The sequence below is a fragment of the Micropterus dolomieu genome, linkage group LG18 (genome assembly GCF_021292245.1).
Source record: "Micropterus dolomieu isolate WLL.071019.BEF.003 ecotype Adirondacks linkage group LG18, ASM2129224v1, whole genome shotgun sequence".
Lineage (NCBI taxonomy): Eukaryota > Metazoa > Chordata > Actinopteri > Centrarchiformes > Centrarchidae > Micropterus > Micropterus dolomieu.
The window spans coordinates 20,616,934-20,639,519 of NC_060167.1; the positions used below are offsets into that span (position 1 = coordinate 20,616,934).

At 39.6% G+C, this 22,586-nt stretch overlaps 1 protein-coding gene across 1 annotated transcript in view; it reads left to right on the forward strand.

The window, feature by feature from the left end:
• cacna2d3 (calcium channel, voltage dependent, alpha2/delta subunit 3) overlaps positions 1–22,586 on the forward strand; it is a 41,486-nt gene that overhangs the window by 4,176 nt on the left and 14,724 nt on the right. Inside the window, exons 5-18 of the mRNA XM_046029525.1 lie at positions 955–1,036; positions 2,902–3,129; positions 4,647–4,763; positions 6,713–6,772; positions 10,959–11,121; positions 11,707–11,838; positions 14,241–14,301; positions 14,446–14,596; positions 14,779–14,853; positions 14,967–15,056; positions 17,669–17,782; positions 18,782–18,860; positions 20,096–20,229; positions 20,605–20,622. Coding sequence (XP_045885481.1) covers positions 955–1,036; positions 2,902–3,129; positions 4,647–4,763; positions 6,713–6,772; positions 10,959–11,121; positions 11,707–11,838; positions 14,241–14,301; positions 14,446–14,596; positions 14,779–14,853; positions 14,967–15,056; positions 17,669–17,782; positions 18,782–18,860; positions 20,096–20,229; positions 20,605–20,622 — 1,504 coding nt within the window. The remainder of the gene's footprint in view (positions 1–954; positions 1,037–2,901; positions 3,130–4,646; positions 4,764–6,712; positions 6,773–10,958; positions 11,122–11,706; positions 11,839–14,240; positions 14,302–14,445; positions 14,597–14,778; positions 14,854–14,966; positions 15,057–17,668; positions 17,783–18,781; positions 18,861–20,095; positions 20,230–20,604; positions 20,623–22,586) is intronic.

Here is a 22,586-nt window from a genome sequence, read left to right on the forward strand (position 1 = left end):
GAGTGTAAACATGAGTTACATATTTCTAAACTCTGTGCACAAACTCATGTTCAAGTTCAGGTGTCACAAAGACTCACTTTTGAATGATATGTAACTCAACATTTTTCCTGCAAATTCTTTTAATGGTTTCCCCCCCCCCCCCCCCCCCCCCCCCCCCCCAAAAAAATAAATCAAATTACATTAAATAATTCCATTTGGACTCTTTCTGAAAATTGTGCATAAATACCTCTGAGCCTGTTTTGACTAACATGCATAACTTCAATGTCTTTTTTTTTTAAAAACATACTTTACAATAAGTAGTAGTAGTAGTACAAGTAGTAGTACAAGTAGTACAATAAGTAATCCCTAAAACAGGACACACTCTTAAAGCAGCATCTATGTTTTGTGTAGGACGGTCACATTCAGCATTTTACATTTCAGGTACAGTGTTTTGCTGCCACTCTTAGCCAGAGTCATTTGCAGTTTAATAGAATAATAAGAATAGAATAATAAGTACAGTATAGATCATCAAAAGTACAATCAATCATCTTTCAAGACAGTGAAGGTCAGGGACGCTGGGCCTTGATGATAATCTTTTTTTTTGACTGATCATGTCAGAAATAAAGCTGAAATTAAAAAAAAGGACAGCTGAGGAGAGTTTAAAGGTGTTTAAAAGCAGCTGGGGTGACCATAGGACAGAGAGCACTCAGTGGGGAGAAGGTGACATGAGATAACAGATTTAAACCTACAAACATCACTGTTGCTCAAAACTTCTCATATAATTTAAAGTTATAAATGGTTTCATATGTGTTTTTTGTAATACCATATTTAAATGTAATAGCTTAAATGTGCTTTTGATTTATTTATTCAATTGTCTACCTCAATGTGTATTTATTTTTATGTTTTTATGTTAATTTTCCTATAATTTTTAGAGAGTGCGGGATAACCTGTCATTTGTCTATTTTTGTGTTCTAGCGTAAAGCTCTGGGCCTCAGCATTTGGTGGAGAAATTAAATCCATTTCTGCAAAATATTCTGGATCCCAACTACTGCAAAAGGTATTCTTATTATTTCCCTTGTGCGAACACAAAAGCATTTTCCCTTTGTCTGATGGTCATGTAGTTACACACACTGTACGCAGTAATGCATTATTCCCTCTGTAATGGCTGCAGAGACATTTTGGTGTCTCAGCTGAATGCTGATGCGTTATTTTAGAGAAGGCTCAGGTGTGTTTAGCAGAAAAAGCTCCATGTTTGTGTGTGTGTGTGTGTGTGTGTGTCCATGTGTGTGAGTGTTTGTACTCGACACGGGCCATTAACCACAGCTCTGATTCTCCTCTCATCTCATCTCTCCGGTTAACTCTCTGGAGTCAAGAGTTTCAACCTCTGCATATGAATGTGACAAGGAGACAAATTGAATTAGAGTGCGGTTGTGTTTGATAGTGGGTGATGGGGGGTTGATATGATGAACAAGTGAAATCAACAGAGAATGAGCGATGACTCTGTACAATAAATTTAACTTTCAAACCACTTGACATCGACGGTGGGCTCTGCATTCACAGGCCTCGAGTCAGTTGAGTCAGGTGGATGAATGGTGAACTGTCCGTCAGCATGCTTATGATATGTTTTTAAGTGTCATGTTAAATTTATATATAGATGCGTGAAATATTAGTGGTTATATACACTTTACATTCATGTCTTATGGCATTTTAAAAGACATTAAATCCCAATGATGAAATTAAATTAAACCCCTGTCCCTTAGGTAGTTAAGCAGGAGGACAACTTTCACTTTACAAAACAAGAGAGAAGAAAAAAACCCCACAAGAGATGCATTAGATGATAAAAACATGGACACAGACTGCACAAGCCAGAAAAATATCGAGTTTTCATATGAAGTTATTATCACATCAAAGAAGTGTTGCATGTGGAAAAGTAATTTCCACTCTCTGGGACGGTTTTACATATGTAAAAGCTATATGATAGTTAGTAGTTAAAAGTAAATGTTCTGGAAATCATTGAGGTGCCTGAAAATTCATTCACACTTCCGTTAAATTCAGCCATATTAAATATGTTTTGAAACTGTGGGATCTGCACTAGAATTGAAAATGAAGCTATGTGGGTCTGATAAAAGCTTTGCCATAACATGAGTTTGTAACAATGGACCCATGAGAAGGTCTGTGGATTGAAGATTAAACCCCTGATGAGGGATGTGCACCTATATATATATATATATATATATATATATATATATATCTGTCATCTCTGACATAAGCACTTCAGGTTATATCCAAACTGAAAAAAAAGGCTTTTTAAGAAGTTTACAAACTCAAATGTCTCAGGTCTTGTTTCTGTCTACTCTACTCTACCCTTTTTTTTTACTTGTCAGGTTGAACATAATGCTTTGTTTGGTCTTAAATTTTGAGTAAATTCAGTGAAAAGACCACTGCTGGTTTTAAATCATGGGGTTGTAGATCGCAGTTCTTTGGTTTGTTGTGAGGCTGTTGTTTGCGGTGCATGTTAAATTGAACTGCACTGTACTGAGAGGGGTTTCAATCACATTTACGTATGGAAGTACACAAATGTTGGAGACACCTTTTAATGATGCATTTCTCATTTAAACTAAAGCCTCAATTTACCAAAGAATTGAATCAACGCCTCTCTGACCATTGAGTTTATTTGTCAGGTTTTTTTAATCACAGGACTGCATGACAGTGGATGGTGGTTTCTTTTTTTCTGGTCACTCACTGAACGTAGCATCCATTTTACTCATGTACAGTATGACCTTTTCAACTGGGACGCTGAGATCCCTCTGTCTGTAACAACTCTTTACTTTCTCCTGTAGCTTAAGTTTACCACATGAACTTGGTACATACAAACCACATACTTGTTAACCCTCTACATTTGACCCATCCTCACTATTTTAGGAGCTGTGGGCTATCACAGCGCCGCGTCCTGGAACCAACTCCAGTTCTGAGGCCAGTGCCTCGTCCAAGGGCAATAGCAGGATTAATCCTAAAAACACCGCTGCATGTCTTGGAGCATGGGAGGAAAGCGGAACAACCAGAGGAAGTCCACGCAAACATGGGGAGAGCGTTCAAACTGCATATAGAAAGCGGCTCCTGGGTCCAAACCTTGGACCTCCTTGCTCTGAGGTGACAGTTCCTTAATATAAGATAAGATTTAAGTGCAAACATATGGTGGAAGCTGAAGCGCTATCCTTCCATTTGTTACCAAATATGCATTTCATCTCTGTGCAAAAACATTTTACAATATGCCCTGCAGATTTGTTCCTTTTTTTGTGTGTATGTAAGCACTTTGCTTGTGTTCCTGTTCATGGAGGCATGTCTGGAGAGAGCTGTGCTGAGCCAGTCAGCATAAAGCAGTGAGCTGTGAGGTAGATGACGGGTCGTTAGGGGCTGGTCATTAAGGCTGATCATTAGATGCATTTATGGTGAATTACCAGATTTTTACTACGATTTCTGCAAAGAGGGGAAACACCGGGGCTCTTCAGGCTCCCAGCAGGCAGTCAGGCAGTCAGGCCTCGCTCCTGCATAGGTCATTACTCTAATCAATAATCATGATCAGTGCTTTTGATGGATGGGGCTTCACCTCCTCTTGATGACTGGAGGAGTGTGAGGGAGGAGGAGAGGGGACTGGGGACATGGGGTGTTGAGGCGGGGAGGACAGGCGTGAAATGAACTGTTCTGCTCCACTGCGAGCCCACACTCTTCCTTTCAGTAGGTAATTTGTCGCCTCATGTACTGGTGTGTGTGTGTGTGTGTGTGTGTGTGTGTGTGTGTGTGTGTGTGTGTGTGTGTGTGATTTTGTGTGCGTCTTCTCCATACAATGTTTGAATGTGTACTACAAGCCCAGCGTGCCTCATGTTTATTTTTAGATAAGGTTATTGGAAGTGTGTGTGATGTGGCTGACTGGACAGCGTGAGAGGATCAGGTTTTTGTTTTTATTTGATGTGTACATGTGTGTGTCAGGCAGGGGTGGGATTATGCAATGCTATATTCCTCCGAGCTGTGGCGTGCTTTGTTCTGTATCACTGGAGGTCCTGTGCATCCAGCAGAATCAGCATTATGTGAGGTGTAGTTCATTACCCACAATCGCCCAAGCTTGACACGTTATTATCTTTCTCCTGTGCTTTGACTCCATTTCAATTACCCTCTTACCATGCATAGCCTTCAGATCCACACTGCTTACCCCACACACACCCCTCCCCCAACATGGCCATCTCCAGCCAATCAGAGAGAAAGAATCAGCATGTGCAGCCAATGACTGAGATCGGATAAAGACGATCAATCATTCTGCGTTGCAGTGAGGGTTTTATCATCGGTTCATCTTAGACTGGCTGCATGCAGCTTGTCAGCCAACATGTGACGGCTTATAAGCCTTGTTTAACAATTCCCCCTCTCTGAAAGAGGATGCAGTGAAACAATAGCACTCAAAAATGTCACAGAACACACACACCTACACACAGTGAGAGAGAAAAAGATCACCATTATCCTAAGGTTTTTTTCTTTTCTTAGTAAGTGGACATTTAAGACACTCCTAATGGGTTAATCAAACATGTGAGCTCAATAAGCTGTTTTCCTGCAGCTGCTATAGGGGTTACAGTTGCTCTGCCTGTCAGTGCCACTCTTTTGTTTCTGGTTGTTTTCAGAAATATAAAGAATTTGAAAAGTCAGTCAGAGTGGAAGAAATTGATGGCGTGAAACTGGTCAAAAACCTGGCTGTGAAGATGGAGGAAGTGTTCAGGAAAAAAGCAGAGGCCACCAGGGTAAGTAAAATATTAAATATTTTTGGAAAAAAGCATTTTATTCTGTATTTATTTATTCATTTTTATTTATTCTGTTTCAGTGGAAAAGAGGGACTGTAAGTTATTTAATTATCAGTGGGGGCAACTACTTCATCAAAATGCAGTAGTAGTTCATAACACTCAATTTGTGATTTGATTTTTAATGGTGCACACACCTGAGAAAACAGCCCCCTCTTTGGGTGTCAAACATGCCTGGTTATCAGGCACCATGTGACTGGTTTAGTTATGACAGACAGTCTGACACCTGATCATCTAATTCATCTTTATTTTATCATTTGGAATCTGGGGTAAGGTGAAAAAGATTGCAGGGCTACAGCCCCTCATCACCCACTGAGGTTGTGGCTGACTTTGCATTTTGTTGAGTTAGCCATCATTTTTGCAATCGCCCTGCACTTTAATGTGTGATTTGGTGGCTATGTGATAATGACGTTTTTGTTAAAATATTAAGGTTGTAACATATTAGTTTTGATAATAGTGGAAGAGGGTGTTGCAATGTTTCCAAAGAAAATATCAGTAAATATGGGGAGCAGCAGGAATAATTTTTGTACAGTCCCTAAATTAATTAGATTAGTCACTTGGAAAAGCAAACTATTGTGCAATGTTTAAAGATCAAATTTGTACTTAATGTTGATGTAAAAGGCCCATCAGGAACATGGTGTTGCATATAATTTATTACAGTCCAGGCCTGAGCTGTTGTCACCTCACAGCAGCAGCCTGTCTGTGACCTCAGTGCAGAGGAGCTTGTAACCATTTTAATGCTGCACCTTGCAGGGACTGCCGGGAAATGATAACGTTTATCTCCCCCACGCCTGATCCCATGTGTGCGACAATTCAGGACAATTTAGCTTATAAATTACACTGCTAAGAAAGCCTTTAATTTCATAAAGCTGATTTCATTCCCTGAGATGAAAATTATGAGTGAACAAAACAAGGCACAAATTTGTGGGGAAATCGTTTTTATTTTTAGCCTACACCAGCACAGGTGTGATAAATCCTAATCTGATGACGTCATCACGTTTCTCTAAATTGAAAAGCGAGTTTAAAAAAGGTAGTGACCTCAATAAAGCCCCGAAGGCCAGGTGTTCAGCACAAACCTTCCAAACCTGCCACAAGTATCCCCCGCCTAAATCAGTAACCATTATATTTATTTCATTTCGTTTTTTTTCTTTTTTGACCACTGCTGACGACGTGAGAACTCACCAAGAGGTCAAGTGAATTTGACCACCACCGCTCAGCAGTCGGCGCAAAAAGCCTCAGTTGTGTTTATATAGCCTAGCAGTTATTTTGACACATGTGACAGATGCTAATTACCTGCTTGGCTCCAAAGGCGAGAGTGATTGTGAAGTTCACGTGGCATTTCCCCGGAAACACAGAGCCAAGCACTTTTCCCCCAGAATCGAAATATTACTAGAGTTATTACAAAAGCTGTCGCTGCTTTGGTACACGGCATGAAATCCTGCTCCAACCAGCGTCCATCAATCATCTCACAGCGGCACTCCACAGTTGTGCCCTACATTTTATGCATATTTTTGCCCTTAAAAATAAGGATTGCCAAGGAGGGAAACTGTTCTGGTAAAATATCCTGTTAGTTAACTTAAAGCAAAAGCTGGTCATGCTGTTGATTACATCCACAGATTAATCTAAAGTCTGGCCATACGATCATGTTCCTCTTCAATGGAAAGACATTTATTGAGACTTGAAAATAAGTGTGGAAGAGCGATGCGCAAACAAGTTTGAGAAATAAAAAGAGAAGCAATTACTTAATGAACTTTATGAAAGAATAGTGTATATTGCTTGATGCAAATGTGCATGTAGCCTATATTATAAATACATTTGGTTCGTTTATAGTTTTCCACATATTACGTTGTGATAAATCGCTTTTAAAAACCAACATTTTGTCCTCCTTGCAGCGGCTCGTGGAGGCAGCAGAAGAAGCGCACCATCAGCATGAGGATAATCCCGACCTGCAGGTGAGGTTTGTCCCCAAGCAAAAGAAAAGAAAAGAGCAATGTAATTATTAAAAATGTGGTGTGTCATTGTGTTGGAGCGGAATGAATCATTTTAGTTGGGCTGGGGAGGAGCGGCTGCAAGGTGAGAGAAGGATAATAGGCCCTGAAAGTCTTTAATTGCATTGGCATCGTCCTTCACACTGATGTCCTGTCAGCGGTTTGATACGTAATTTTTCTTTGATAAGCAATGCCGCACACGTTGAAGGCTGCGGCGCCACACTGTCATAACTCACACGAACTGTTTTTAACTGTAATCATATCTCGCAAGCAGGCCTGTGCCGCCGCAGCGCCTTCAAGTTCAGTACAGTAACCGAATAGCTGTATTTCAGTATCAGAGAAAGGGTGATCATGATCTTTCGCCGAGGTCCTGATTTTTATTCATTAAAGGCTGTGCTGCAGTTTGTGATGCTTGGTGAAAAATTTTGATTAACATTTATCAGAAGACACTGTTTTGGAATCTGTGTGGATATAAGCAAAAGCAGAGAGAAAAAAATGGGAGACAGACATTGGTCTGTGTTTCTTCTACTTTTAATCATATTTCACAGGACATGCTCGTGTGCTCTGACTCTGTTCAGGACATTACTTAGCGGCTCTCATTGCGGAGTTCCAGTGCGCACTGAGCTTCCTCAGTCTCTGCAGAGGGGATGCAGTATTTCTCTCTCTCTCTCCCTCTCTCTCTCTCTCTCTCTCTGTCCAGTGGACAAAGATAAATGAAACTCTTTTGCGCGGCGCATTGTTTCACTTTCATGGCTCGAGATTGGAAACCCACTCGAGCAACAAAGCACTGAAACAACGGCAGCACTTTACAGTTAATAGAAGCATTTACATCATATGAATACATTTCAGACACCTTTCTCTGCTGCTCACACAGCCATAACAAGATATGTAGATTTTAAACAAAAAAATACGATGGCTATTTTTAAATAATAATAAAGGAGTTTTTATCTTTTATTTTCCCCATAATCCTTGAAAATGCCGTAGATTGTAATACATCCACAATATCTATATTATGACTTTGTCCCCCTAAAGCAGTTAGAAAATCACAATTTACTGAAGGATTTGTGGATGTTTGGGAATTGTTTTTATTACACATTTTTGAAATATATTTGAGCTGTTAATACTTACTCTCAAACCAGCAATCTTTAAATTGAGCAATATGTAGTTTCCTTAAGTATAAAATTAAAAAACTCACCTGTAATAATTAAATTCTTTCTAATAGGCTATTCACAAACATGGTTTGATGAACTATTTTAATAATATTTTGAATAAACTCTTTAATTTTATAATAGTTGCATTGGCTTTCTTTTTATATTTTGCTACAATATATATGTCTGTATATTGCATTTTAATAGTGTCATCATAACCATTTATGTGGTTTTATAAATTATATGATAAAATAAATATATTCTCACAATAGAAATCTCATATAGGGTATAGTGTTGAAACATTCAAGCTGTTTTAACATTTTTATTCAGACAATTGACATACAGCACAGGCCCATCACAGAGACATCTTAAAGGCCATAAAAAATAATAAGGAAATTTCAATATACAAACGGCGATAATGATGTGATGTCATGATATCGCTCCTTGTGGCATCATTTAGCCAATCTCGACTCCCCTGACACCGCACATTTTTCACGCACCATTTCCCTGACCACAATGAGATAAGCCTTCTGCTCTTATCTCAGCTGCTTTGTGTCAGGACAGTCGGGTGTTTTGCATTGACCCGAGTGTAGTCTGCGGTTTAAGGGTGTGCAGATCAGGTCTGATGTAGCAACAGAAACTTAGCTATTAATGCAGACACTTTATTTGTTGTAATTTTTCTTTGGTTTAGTGTTTAGTGCTTTAAATTTTAACATTTATGTGGGCTTATAATGCCTCTAACATATTTTGAAAATCAGCAAGGCTTAAAATAAAATAAATAAATAACAAATAGCGTTAATAATGTTAAACTTTCATTTAGCTTTAAACTTCAAGTTAAAGGCCTACATTTCTGCTTTTGTGATTGCACTGGAAACATTTGACACATAAGTAAAAGTATACTTTATGGTGTAATTTAGGAATCCTTGTTTACGGTGCATTTCATTTCTCCTGTATGAGAAAGAAAAAATTAATGGGAGAGAGAATTTTTAATTACCTGCTGCTATTATGGTGGTTTCTAAACATCTTAAGGTGACCCGAAACTCTGTTACAGAAGGATGCTACAGAGTAGTAGTCTAAAGGATTTTCTCATAGTACAGTGTATTTGTATATTATTCATGTGCTGAATGTATTTGTTTGTCACGTCTTACTGTAAACAGCTCTCCTAAACTCCCCTTGAACAATGTGACCCATAACATTAGGGAAGTAGCAGCTTCAGAACAAATTAGTCTTAAGTTTTAACAGCTGCAGTAAGAGTTGACAGTGTACAGAGTGTACAGAATAAAACTTACTGTGACCCACCATGTCCAGATCTTTGAGTCTGTTTATACAGTAATGCCCAGCTGCCTGTAATGAAGGGCGGATCTCTGCAGTAGGGCCCACAGCTAACCGCAGTGGTGCAAGAGTCGGCGGGGCGTCTCAGAGAGCTGCAGTGTCCCATGGCCTGCTCTACAGTAATAACCCTGGTGGTTAACGTGCCTCTCTACAGCACTATCAGTTCTGCTGAGGGTGCACGTTTCTCTCCCCTGCTGCTCCCCCTCAGCAGCCCTCCTCCCCCCGCCCCGCCGCAGCTCGTCAGAGAGCTGTTCAGGCGTGGTATGAGCTGTCAGGGGCTGCTTGATGGTGATGCCCGCGCGGCCTCCCCCGAGTGTGATGCTGGAGAGTCCATCACCCATCTCTCCCTCCCGTCTCTCTTTTTCCCTCTCAGTGCAGACAATAAGGACCAGAGGCCACAGAGAGGCCGCTCAGACAGGATGAGGTAGTCTTTCTTCTGCAGCAGCAGGCAGTGAAGGACAGGACAGACAAACTGTTGGGTTTCACTTTAGGGAGGCAAGACTTTTCACTGGCAGTCATGAAGTCCTCTTTGCTCATCGAGGTCCTTCTTAGAACTCAGTGATGAGCGACAATTACAACTGATGCAGTTTATTCACAATTTGAATAAACTCACACTAACTGAACAGAATTACACAGATTTATAAATATTAGAAAGATCTGCGTACACTCATACTTGTTATTATGTATAATTAAAAGACAGCTTATGTCTATCTTAGGTGGTAGAGCAGACTGAATGATCCCCTCCTCCATCTGTCTACGTGTTGAAGTGTCCCTGAGCAAGACACTGAACCCCAAATTGGTCCCAAATAGTGTGTGCATGTGGGGGGAAAATAATTAAGCCTCTTCCAAATCATTGTAATGTACAATATGTAATGTAATATTTGTATATTGTGAGAAGCCATGATATCTTAACGTTTACTAGTTACACCCTATTTTATCATCTTATTTTGTTGCTTTTATTGTGATGCTTTATTTGACATTATGCTGTCTTTTTTACTCCTCTTTCATTTGATTTTAGGGTTTCTGATCATTATAATGTTTGGAGGACAGATGTAAAAGAAGCACACATTATTGTGCATTTGAAAATTATCTGTTGTGAGAAGGCAAACCTGTATGAGGAAGATTTGTCTAACCCCTTGGGTTCACATTTTACTTTCCTTTATGCACATTCAAACATTTTTGAATGCTGTAATTGTTCTTCCTGATCCCTAACATGATGCCTGTGTAAGAGATGGGGGACAACATCACTTCTGGGTTCCATATTTGTATTATATAATATCCATCCACAGCAGCACCGTCAGAGGAAACACAAAAAGACAATTTTATACTAAAACGACTGTATCTTTGGAAGACACTCACTTGATTTGACTAATTCAGACTTTTCAGACTTAGCTTCGGCTGAACTTTTGAAAGAGGACTGTGGATTTTCATTTACATTGAAATCAATTAAGATGGCCAGTTTTTACAGGAGGAATGATAGCTGCAAGGAAAAACTGTTTAAATATACATCTGGGCATGTGAGTAGTGTTTTAAGACTTTAAGACAGAATTCAAAGATATCCTTTAAGTATTAATATCAACGTTGTTGAAGTCTTGTTTTTGAGCTAAAAGAATACTGCAAATTCAGTAAAACATTTGTGTTACTCACTCTTTTGTTACTCTTTTCTTCAGTATGAGTACTTCAACGCCGTGCTGATCAATGAAGTGGACGAGATGGGCAATAATGTGGAGCTGGGAGGAGAGTTCCTCCTGGAGCCCAACGACCATTTCAATAACCTGTCAGTCAACCTGAGCCTCAGTGTGGTGCAGGTGCCCACCAACATGTACAACAAAGGTGAAGGCTCAGCCTGCGGCCTGCAAACAATCATACTGCAGGGTTATGGGAGTGTTATTTGTCAACTGTCAGCTGATGAAAGGGGAGGAGAAGAGGAGGGAGAAATGTGAGCAGTGAAAGTGAAAAATGGTAACTGAAGCTGCATCAGTGTCTCACGATGGGAGAAGGGGAGTTGGGAGGTCAATAACAGTCCAGACATGAAGAGAAGGCAACTGCAGGCCTCTGAAAGAGACCGGAAAGAGTGCAGTGAGGGGGGATGGGAAAGATGTTTGTCATACGCTAGCTGTTCAGTCGCTGTCACCTCTCCCTGTGTAGCACCAGGGTTGCTTTTGTTTGGCTATAATGGACTCCCCATAACTCTCTGTTCACAGCACAAAGGGAGGCTCGTCCAGCAGGAGGAGAGGAGGGGAAGATTTAGTCACAGTGATTGTATCTCCTTCAGGGGGGTCAATAGGGGACAAGGGTCAACCCTGCACTCAGTAATTGTGACCAGGATGATTACCAGTATCATCTTTTAATTTACTTGTCTTTATCTCTCTTCCATCTCTGTGTCTTTGCCCACATCCTACTCCTCCTCATCCTCAGATCCGGACATAGTGAACGGAGTTTACTGGTCCGAGGCTCTCAATAAAGTCTTTGTTGATAATTTTGAAAGAGACCCAACACTAATCTGGCAGTACTTTGGGAGCGCCAAGGGTTTCTTCAGGCAGTACCCTGGTGAGTGCTGTTACTCTGTCAGTCTGTCTGTCTGCATGTTTCAGTCTTTGTCCAGGAAATGAATGTAAGTCAATGTAATGTTCTCTGAAGTGATAAAAAAACAACTCTGTGTGCGTGTGGGAAAAGAAAGGCTTGTCTCAAGGGAGCCATCAGCTGTCTGTGCAGGGGGAAAAAACAGATCAGAACAAATGATTTAGAATTACTAAAAGGGTAATTTGGCTAATGTTGTAATTTTACAGACCATCAGAGAGGATGCATATATACAGACTGTAATTAATCAGAATTTGGCAGAGTGGGTCGTACTGAGGAACAGCGCATTGCTGCTGGATCCAACCGAAGTCGTCAGACCGTTACAGTGATATGAAACAGGCGGTGGGCTCACTGCAGTGCTGGAGCGAAGATACAACTGATGATATTGTAATACAGATATGGACTGTAATGTATTAGAAAGAATTCATAAAAAAGAGATTTCACTAGTGTTTTACGACACTCTTTTACTAATGTATTTAGCATGTAAATTCTATATGAACATCCCACTTCACTGAACTCATCCTGGCTTCATGTTCTTTCTCTTCATACAGAGTGAAAACGTTAATAAATATAGGCAGAGCGCTCAATATATGGTTCAAACTGTAGGCAGTGTTGGAAAGTAACAACGTTTACCTAAACCTGCAATGCGGAACTTTTGTCTCCCCCTCTGGCAGTGAGAGTAATTACACAAACACTGTCGATGCACGCTCATGATGTATACCTACAGGTGAGCTTGCCACAGGCTTGTGATCAGAATAGAGTAAATCTAATAGCTACATAGCCTACTCCAACAGTAACGCGACATCAGTGTTACAGATAGCTACACCAATTGTTATCCATCGCTTCTCTGTAATCCTTCCTCCGAACGCAGAGTTTCTTTTTTATCTGGAGCATCTTAAACTTTTCTTGGACGTTTCTTAGGTTTTTCCTAGTTGATGTAGTCTACTGCGTCACTGTAGAGAGAGAAAGTTGCTTCGTCTCTGTTAAGTTTTAATTCAAGAGACTTTATTGGCATGACTGCATACAACAATGTTGCCAAATCATATTAACACAAACTATAAAATCATACTAAACAAAATGAACAATAAACAATTCTTCATAACAAATGTTCACTCGCTCTACATGGCCCTCTGGCAAACCAATCATTGCTGGTTGACATAAAATGCATCACTACTGATGCGCCATCGTGGGAATGTCGCCATAGACACCAGATTTAAAAACTCTGGTATACTGCGAACACAGAGAGATTTATCTGGCTGTGATAGGCTTAATCAGCATTGTGTGAACTCATTTGGCGAGGGCTTGAATGTAACATGTACAAGTCCCACAATTCTACTTTAAGTACAGGAGCCAACAAGTTGAGGTACTCGTACTTTACTTGAGTATTTCCATTTAATACTGCTTTACACTTTACACTGCCATTAAATTTAGTGAATCATTGCACAATCTCCTCCACTTCATTTATTTCAGATTTTTATTTTATTATAGTTACGTTTGAGATTAAGTTTTTACACACAAAACATGTCAGTTTATACAATACGATGCATTTTAACAGATTAAATCAACCAATTGCACATAAAGCAGTTAAAATGAGCTCCACCTTGAGTAGTTCCCCTAAAACCTTTAATATTCATGACTAAATAAGCAGCAATTAAAATTTGGAATAAGTTATTATTTATTAAAGGTTGAACAATTTGCTTAATCAGGACTGTGCGGGTGTAGTTTGATCACAGTTGATAGACAGTGCTGGCAACATGAGCAAACAGCCCACACACTGTCATCAGATTCTGACTCCATTGGTGCTAAATCCTGATTGCTGCTTCAAAGTACATGACACCACTGTGACTAAAGGGTTCAAACATCCAAAACAAAGTTATTGGACACTAAACCTTTCATTATTAATGATTTTTGTCATCCTCCCTGTGAATGTCTAAACAGTTTATGGTGGTTTCAAATACCTACAGTAAGCTTCTGACATGCAGCCATATGCACATACTGCACATTATTTTAAAATATTTGTTGTATGTAATCTTCATGTTGTCTGTATTTTTGTTCACCTGCCCAGGGACGGGGGATGAAAATGAGCTTTTAGCTGTAACTCTGTATAATGGATCAGATTTCAAGTACTGACATTTATGTTTATTATACGTGGTCACTTTCAAATAAACTTAAAAAAACATCAACACAAACAGTACAGTATACACTGCACAACAGCATGGTGCAGTACTTAGACTGATGAGTTCCACTTGCTCCTCAAAGTGACAGACCTGTGTTAGGGTTTTATTTCAGATGTGTCAGTGTGTTCGTGTTTGTCCACTGCGAAGTGCTGCTCTCATGCTTTGTCTTAACTGACTTCTTGCTGTATTTCCCAGGAGTGAAGTGGCATCCAGATGAACATGGCGTCATTGGCTTTGACTGTAGAAACAGGAAGTGGTAAGCCTCTACATACCAGATAAAATGTACTGCTCTTGTCGCGTGCATCATATTATTTGTAAAGAAAGTATTTCTTTTCTTATTCTTCCCTCATTACTGCAACACACAAGGTATCAAAATGTGTAATTTATCTCCATATCTCAGGTACATTCAGGCAGCAACATCTCCTAAGGATGTTGTTATCTTAGTCGACGTTAGTGGAAGCATGAAAGGACTGAGGCTGACCATTGCCAGACAGACTGTCTCCTCCATATTAGACACACTTGGAGATGACGACTTCTTCAATATCATTGCAGTAAGTTTCAGTTAAACTAAACCGTCACCTTTTCCTTAGTTTGTGCCTGTGCATGTTTGCATCTTTGTCTGTGCATCTCTCTGTCCTATTTCTCTATACTATTAGTCTTTTGCTGTCTATTATCTTCACAAAATATATTTATTGAAAAGTATTCCACGTCCATGTTCTTTGCATTTCCTCAGTATAATCAGGAGATCCACTATGTGGAGCCTTGTTTGAATGGCACGCTGGTCCGAGCCGACAGAACCAATAAAGACGTGAGTCACAATCAAACTGACGTGTGATGAATGTATATAAATCTTATATCTGCTCGAATTTGTGTGATTAATGTTTAAAACTTTTCTTTCCCACTTTTGTCGTTATCTGTTAGCATTTCCGTGAACATCTGGACAAGCTGTTTGCAAAAGGGATCGGACTGCTGGGTGAAGCTCTGGCTGAAGCGTTCACAATCCTGAATGATGTAAGTTCCAGTACAGTAAAGCTCTTTAAATGAGCCTGTTCTGCATCTGTGACTGTCAGTTTAATAGGGATGCTGTATTGTGCAAAACCAAATCTTCCCATCTACAGTATATTTCCCTGAAATAATGTATCACAAATTATATCAGTTAAATCCTTCTGTTATCTGATTATGTGACTATGCTTTTGAGTATTTGTGAGTTTTCACAAAAAGATTAATTTATTGATTAATTTGATATAATAATGATTGAATGTGTGCATCTGCCCAGCCATAACAAAAGCACTTTGTTTTGATTTAATTGACGAACTCCACCAGCACCTTAGCAAACTTTTACAAGCCTTGTTCAATGACAGAGAGTATTCAAGTACAACACTCACGCATGTTCCTCAGCTAATCATAAAAAGTAGCACACTCCAGTCAAATATATTTGAGCGTTTGGGAGGTGTGTCGCCTGTCAAAATGCTCCAGTGCTATCCCTGTTCCACCCTTCAAACACAGACACATCTATTCTGAAGCGTGATTAATGGCTCTAATTAATGTCAATGATTAATAACGTGGCTGATTGGAACACAAAGCAGATAAGGCCAGGAGCCACACCGCACTCCTTTTATCTCCCTGTTTTCAGGCGAGCTTTGGCTGCTCCACTGAAGCTGAGGGACTGCAGCTTTTACCTCTGCATTTGTCAGATTAATTAAAGCCCTGCAATGAATATGGTAATCAGGTAGCCAGTAGCCTACTATTGAAATTCATTGTTACACCGCTGGCTAGTAAATACGGCCTATCATGGACCAAATCAAAAGGAAAAACCTGAAGAGCACTGTACCATTTTTACACCCAGTCTTGGCCAGCTGAATGAGACAAACAAGCACAGCCTCCCCCTCAGGCCAAAGATACGAAAGAATCACAAAACAGCAAGTATATAGTAAAATCTTTTACCATCTTGATTTATGTAAACCATCCAAGATTATTGATTTACCTCTCAAATAACTAGGGCTAGGGAGTGATTAGATTTTATCAACATAAATTAGTTAATCCCTGTTATTGAGTATGTCTTTTATCATTAACATTCAGAATTACCTTCAGAATGACACTTTTTTTACTTACAATGCTGAAAAAATGATATAATATATATTGGAACAAAGGCTTCGCTTGAAGGACAGATGCTCATCAGCAGTGTGCATGAACATCTTCAATAATGACTTTTGACACTCGCTCATTTGCTGAAAATCTTCCTCTGACTCAGAGAATGTGACAAAAGGGAAGTCCATTTACAAGATATATTAAAACAACATCATTTATTAAAGTAGACATAACTAAAATTAACAACAGGAATAATGAAAGGAAACAGATGCAGGATGGACGCCAGCTGATGGAAGAGAGAAAAGAGGTGAGACACATGTGCCACTTTTTAGAGCCAATCTTAAGCTTGACGAGGACAGCTTATGGACAGTGTGGGGGGATGTCAAATACCAGACTTTTTCATAGCCCTTTTTCACTGAAGACATTTTTACATGTAAAAGCACAGGTATAAATAATCAAATGAATGATGGCTGAATTCCATTTATCTGCTTCAGGTCCGGGGTCCTCATACTGTCCATGTTGGCTCACTTTCACATGTCTTACTGGGAAGCTTGAAAACAACAGAGCCTCTGTTAATGTTATTAATAACGTTTGTGCTTTTCCTCCAGTGAAAAGTCAAAATATCTTCTGTGAAAAAGTCTATTATGAGCAAACCTATTCATATTTTATAAACTTTAAATTATGTGGATGATCATCTTACTTTAGAGCTGATTTCCTATTGATTCTACAGGTAATTGAACATAAAAATCATAGTTTACAATTAAAGATTTTCTAACATCAGACAAATCTTTAGAGTTGATGTGATATCATTTGAATTGCCTTGAGAAGATGTGCTGCACAATGTGGTTGTCTCTAATCTTTTATATCGGGATTAAGCTTTTCATCCTTTTCCTGTTGTTTACCTTTCCGATTGGTCAGACAGCAGTGTATCAGGCAGAAATTGACAATGGGGATGTTGTGTTATATATTTATTCCATCACATAGAAGTGCCCCACCGGCATTAACTTATGAGACACCAAAAAAAATACTACGGCTGTGGTGAAACAGTTGTCAGACATGAACATAACTTCTTACATTACATTGCAAACGAATGTGGTGATATGGCTTATAAAACATGTCCGTGTGTGTGTGTGTGTGTGTGTGTGTGTGTGTGTGTGTGAATTCTGAAGGCCTCCTGATGCTCGGATGGTTGATTTGAGAGCAGTGTAGCTCAGCAGGTTTTATCCTGTGGCTGTGTCACTACATGCTCCTCTTTCTATCCACATTCACTGTTACAGGTCAATAAACTGCTTAAATACTGCAATGCATCTTCTGCCATCAGAATAAAGTGTACCACGCTCTTCAGGTTTATTTACTAGACATTATCTGTATTATATTGACAGATGGCTGCACAGCTGCCATATCAGACATCATCATCATATACAGAAGAAACTCTGATGGTACTCAAAACTGTTTGCTGAATGTTTAGCTAGCAACACAGATGTGATATGTTTTTTTTAAATGTCTCTCTCCATATTATTTATCTCTTTCTGCAGTTTAATCAAACTGGACGTGGCAGTGTGTGCAGCCAGGCCATAATGCTTGTGACTGATGGGGCAACTGAAATGTATGATGATGTTTTTGAGAAGTACAATTGGCCTGAAAGAAAGGTGAGTCTCTCTTTATCATCTGTTCCACACAGCGCCTAATTTTCAATGGTATACATTTCCTTTTTCTGAATTTTGTGCTTGCTCTGCACTTTTCTTCCAGCAAGGGTAGATCTACATTTTAATACTTTATGTCAGTGGAGCTCCTGTGTTGACGTTTTGAGGAATTGGTTTCTTACTTCATTATCACTCATAACTCTGTAATATAAAAATCCACGTCAATACAATGTTTTTTAACGTGTTGATGCATTACAGAGGAATTCCCCCTCCCCACAGGGAATAAAACATGGGAAATAAACTGCTTTCAAGGGCAGAGTATATATAAGCAGCTCAGTACCCAAGGCTCTTTCCAAATGTCTTCCTGGACTCGACTCAGGTTTAAAATCTTTTGTTAGCCTCCCTTTGTAACCTAAATGCAATTGAAATTAAATGGACTGCTGTGCCTCTCAGAAAGCAATAAAAACAACAGCTCAGGGGCTTTTGTTCAATCCTATCAAGCATATGTGTGTTGGCCGTGTTTGGCAGAGTACAGCCCCCACCCCCCACAGCACCCCCATACACCCTCAGGGCCGCTATATGGCAGCCATTCAGTGTTTTCTATATGCTTTATGCTTAGCAAAGCATCTGGAGCCAATGAGCCGTGCAGGTTTGGCAAAGTGTCACACAGCGTTCTTTAAAAGGACACTGGAACATGCCCTCATGCACAACCCCAGACAAAAGAGAATAAACTGAATTTAACTGCAGAGAGTGCAAGCTGGGAAAAATGATACACAAATACACAACTTACTGTTGTGGACTGGAAAAAAAGGTAAAGAATGAAAAGAGAAAGCTGGAAAAGCAGCTTAATGTTCAGTGTTGGATTTTAAAAGTGCAGCGACTTCTTGCACCAAAGCCAGATAGAATCAGGACAGGAAGACAAAGTACTGAGGAGACACATCACTTTGCATGTTTTTTAATCCTTCCATCTTTGAAATTGTCGACATCTACGTGTCCTCTGCACAGGTGCGAATATTCCCTTACCTGATTGGACGAGAGTCTGCATTTGCTGATAACCTCAAATGGATGGCTTGTGCCAACAAAGGTTTGGTTTGATAAACACTTCTCTAGACAGCTTTGTGTTGAATATGGTCTGATGTGGTGTTTCTGTGGAGTCAAATGATGGGTTGAGGATGTGTGGGTATCTGTGTGGTTTGGCCGTGTATGTTACGTATGTGCATGCATGTGTGCACGCTCACTGCCAAGAGGCAATGAAGTGGCACTTGGGGGGGGGGGGTCAGAGGTCAATCCGCCCTAATCCCTCTTCCTGTCAGAGTGTCTCCCCCTTGGCTGCCCGCTGCTGATGGCTCCCACGTGTCAGCGCTCCGGATGAGTGCCCTCTGGTATGGAAAGTCGCAGCCAGGAAAACAGATCACAGAGGGATTGTTGGGAGACGAGCCCCAAACATCCTTCCCTGTATGCCCCCACTGTGAAATAACCTTACGTGTCCAGTATGAGTCATTGTCAGCAACAGCAGGAGCTGACACCAAGTCAAATGGCTTCTGTGTCGCTCTGGTTGTGTACAGTCCAGTAATATCAGAGATATTAGCAGGCGTGGAATGAAACTTAGGTACTATTTTTGCAATACTTGTACTTTACTTGAATATTTCTATTTTATGCTACTTTACATGTCTACTGCACTATTATGTACATACAGTTATAGTGTCTAGTTACTTTGTCTACTCTTGTTATTTTTTGATTCATCCAAGGGGAGACACCAAAACCAGAAATCAGATCCTGTACACAGGGGCTTTAAAATTGTTGAAAATAAATATTGCTTAAAATATTGCTTCCGTGTTGATGCATAATTAATAATAACAATCAAATAATATCAGTGCCACTCTGAAAGAGGATTTTCTACATAATTGCTGCTTTTATTATGATGCTCAACTATATTTTGCCGATTCCAGTATTTTTAGACTCAGTATGTATTTGACCACTTTTAGGCCTTTTAAATAAAGAATTCTGAATTTCTGTATTTTTATTCCTTGCTGTGTGGAGACAGAAGCAAATTTTACATAGAACATAGAACATAGAATTTAATAGTTAACTGTGAACTAAATAAAAAAGACCTTCTTGGGGTTTGGCCAAATTGTTTGAAAGGGGTGCATTGGGGAAACTTGGACACATGACTTTATAAAATAAAATCATATATATTATATAAAAAAATATATTTTCATGTATAGTTTTAAATGGTCAAAATACACATTGTCCTACACATTGTGAAAGAAGGGAATGATGTGCCTCATTTTAGGATGTTTGTGTTATGTTTGTCTGCAGGATATTTCAGTCAGATCTCCACCTTAGCAGACGTTCAGGAGAACGTGATGAGGTATCTTCACGTCATGAGCCGCCCGAAGGTCATTGACCACGAGCACGACACAGTGTGGACCGAAGCTTACGTGGACAGTGCTGTAAGTATGTTGCAGTGATTTACTGCTTAGTTTGAAGCAGTGTCGTGACTTCCTGTAATTGTCCTAATTGACATTGCACATTTGTATATGAGTGAGACTGCATGCTTGTATGTACAGACGCCAGACATTGCATGATATTGCAAGGTGTTCATGTTATTTTGTCCATCCCTGTACTGTACGGTAAGTGTGCATGTGTGTGTCTGCTTTCTCGTCATTATTCTTCATACTGCTGGAATGATTTCTCATTATGGGCTTCATTAATGTGCATGGATCTTCCCCCCCGACGTACATCTGTGTCCACAAAGTCAATACACAATGTGTGGGCTTTAACTCACTGGATGATTCAATCTTTATGCATCTCTTCTTTCATTCCAGCTCTCCCAGGCTCATAAGGTAAATATCTACAAGTGATCTTTATGTGCTCTCAGGTGGAATCGTATTTATATAAAACATAATTTTTTTGTTGCCTTATTATAAAAGAATCGACCAGATGCTGTACGAAGTAGTTATGAGCTAGCATCAGAGGGGATCACAAGGGAAGTCTGAGTTACATTGTATAAAGTAGAAGTGACTTCAGAGGTTAAATAGCTGCTTATTGTACCTACTTTTCACATTATGCATGAATATTTCGTGGGAAGGCTAAAGTGCAGAGAAACTCTTGCCTCTGAGGAGCAGAAGCAGTAGAGGAGTATTTATTGTACTTCTTTCCAGTATGGAGACAATGAGCATGCACGCACACACACACACACACACACACACACACTTACAGAAGGGTTGGGAGATTGTCCTCTGGAGTGTGTGCTCTTGTATCTCAGCCTCAGACACACCATTCATCATTCTGTGGATCATTGCATTTTATCTCCTAAAGCCCATAATAAAACTGACATTGGAGGGGAGACCAAGAAAGAGAGAGAGAGAGAGAAATGGGAGAGAGAGAGAGATGGAGGTGGAGGTGGAGGTGGTTAGGCGTCCATGGGTTTACCTGTGTGTGCGTGAGTATGTGTGTGTGTGGAGGGGGGGGGTCCAGTTTCCACTTCCATTGTGCGTTGTGATGAATTTAAGGATCCACCATCCTTCATTTTGTCAAGCTAGATAGTACACACTGCAGTTCATGCAGCTCATTTGCTTCATATGCATGCACATACACAAATGATCATCAACCACACACACTCACACCCACACAACTTGGATGTAGGCACACTCAGCTGTGTCGCCTCACGAGGTGAGGGAATAGCAGACCTACTTTATCAGCACTCATGTGCTTAATTATGTCAACCTTCATCCTTCTGACTGACCTCGTCTCCTCCTCTGAGCCCCACTTGAGACTCACGTGGATCAGTTTTTTGACAGCAGAAAGGCTGTGACCACGATCCTTTATGATTCTGCGGGAATTCTTTTGGATGCTGCTTTTAAACACTTTGCGCAAGTAATTAATGTTGTGTCTGTGTCAAATAGTATTCTGTTTCTTGATCTATTGTTCCCTACTTTAATTTGTTGCCACCTATGCCTTAGACGTTGTTAAGTCCTGAAGTTGTTATTCCTCACTCAATAACTCACGTGCCTCTTTTTTCTATCTGGGAATTTTAATTGAATTTCATGTCAGTTACACTTACACCTTGCTGGTAATTAGGGACTGTACAGGGTGAAAAAACAAAAATGTTTTTGTGTACAGTACAGTACTGTTTACATCCACACATGATTTAGTTGAATCGTTTAGATGTTGAGTTTAAGATGAATAAGTTTATTATTTTATAATATATATAATATAATATTTATATAATTTATTTTAACATTATTAATATAATTTTTGCTGTAGTGGTCAAACAGTTTAAAATAAAGTTAAATACAGTATGCATATATATATATATATATACTACATACACACACATACACATACATACATACACACACACACACACACACACATATATATACACACACACAGTGAGGAAAATAAGTATTTGAACACCCTGCTATTTTGCAAGTTCTCCCACTTAGAAATCATGGAGGGGTCTGAAATTGTCATCGTAGGTGCATGTCCACTGTGAGAGACATAATCTAAAAAAAAAAAATCCAGAAATCACAATGTATGATTTTTTAACTATTTGTATGATACAGCTGCAAATAAGTATTTGAACACCTGAGAAAATCAATGTTAATATTTGGTACAGTGGCCTTTATTTGCAATTATAGGAGGTCAAATGTTTTTTTCACCAGGTTTGCACACACTGCAGGAGGGATTTTGGCCCACTCCTCCACACAGATCTTCTCTAGATCAGTCAGGTTTCTGGGCTGTCGCTGAGAAACACGGAGTTTGAGCTCCCTCCAAAGATTCTCTATTGGGTTTAGGTCTGGAG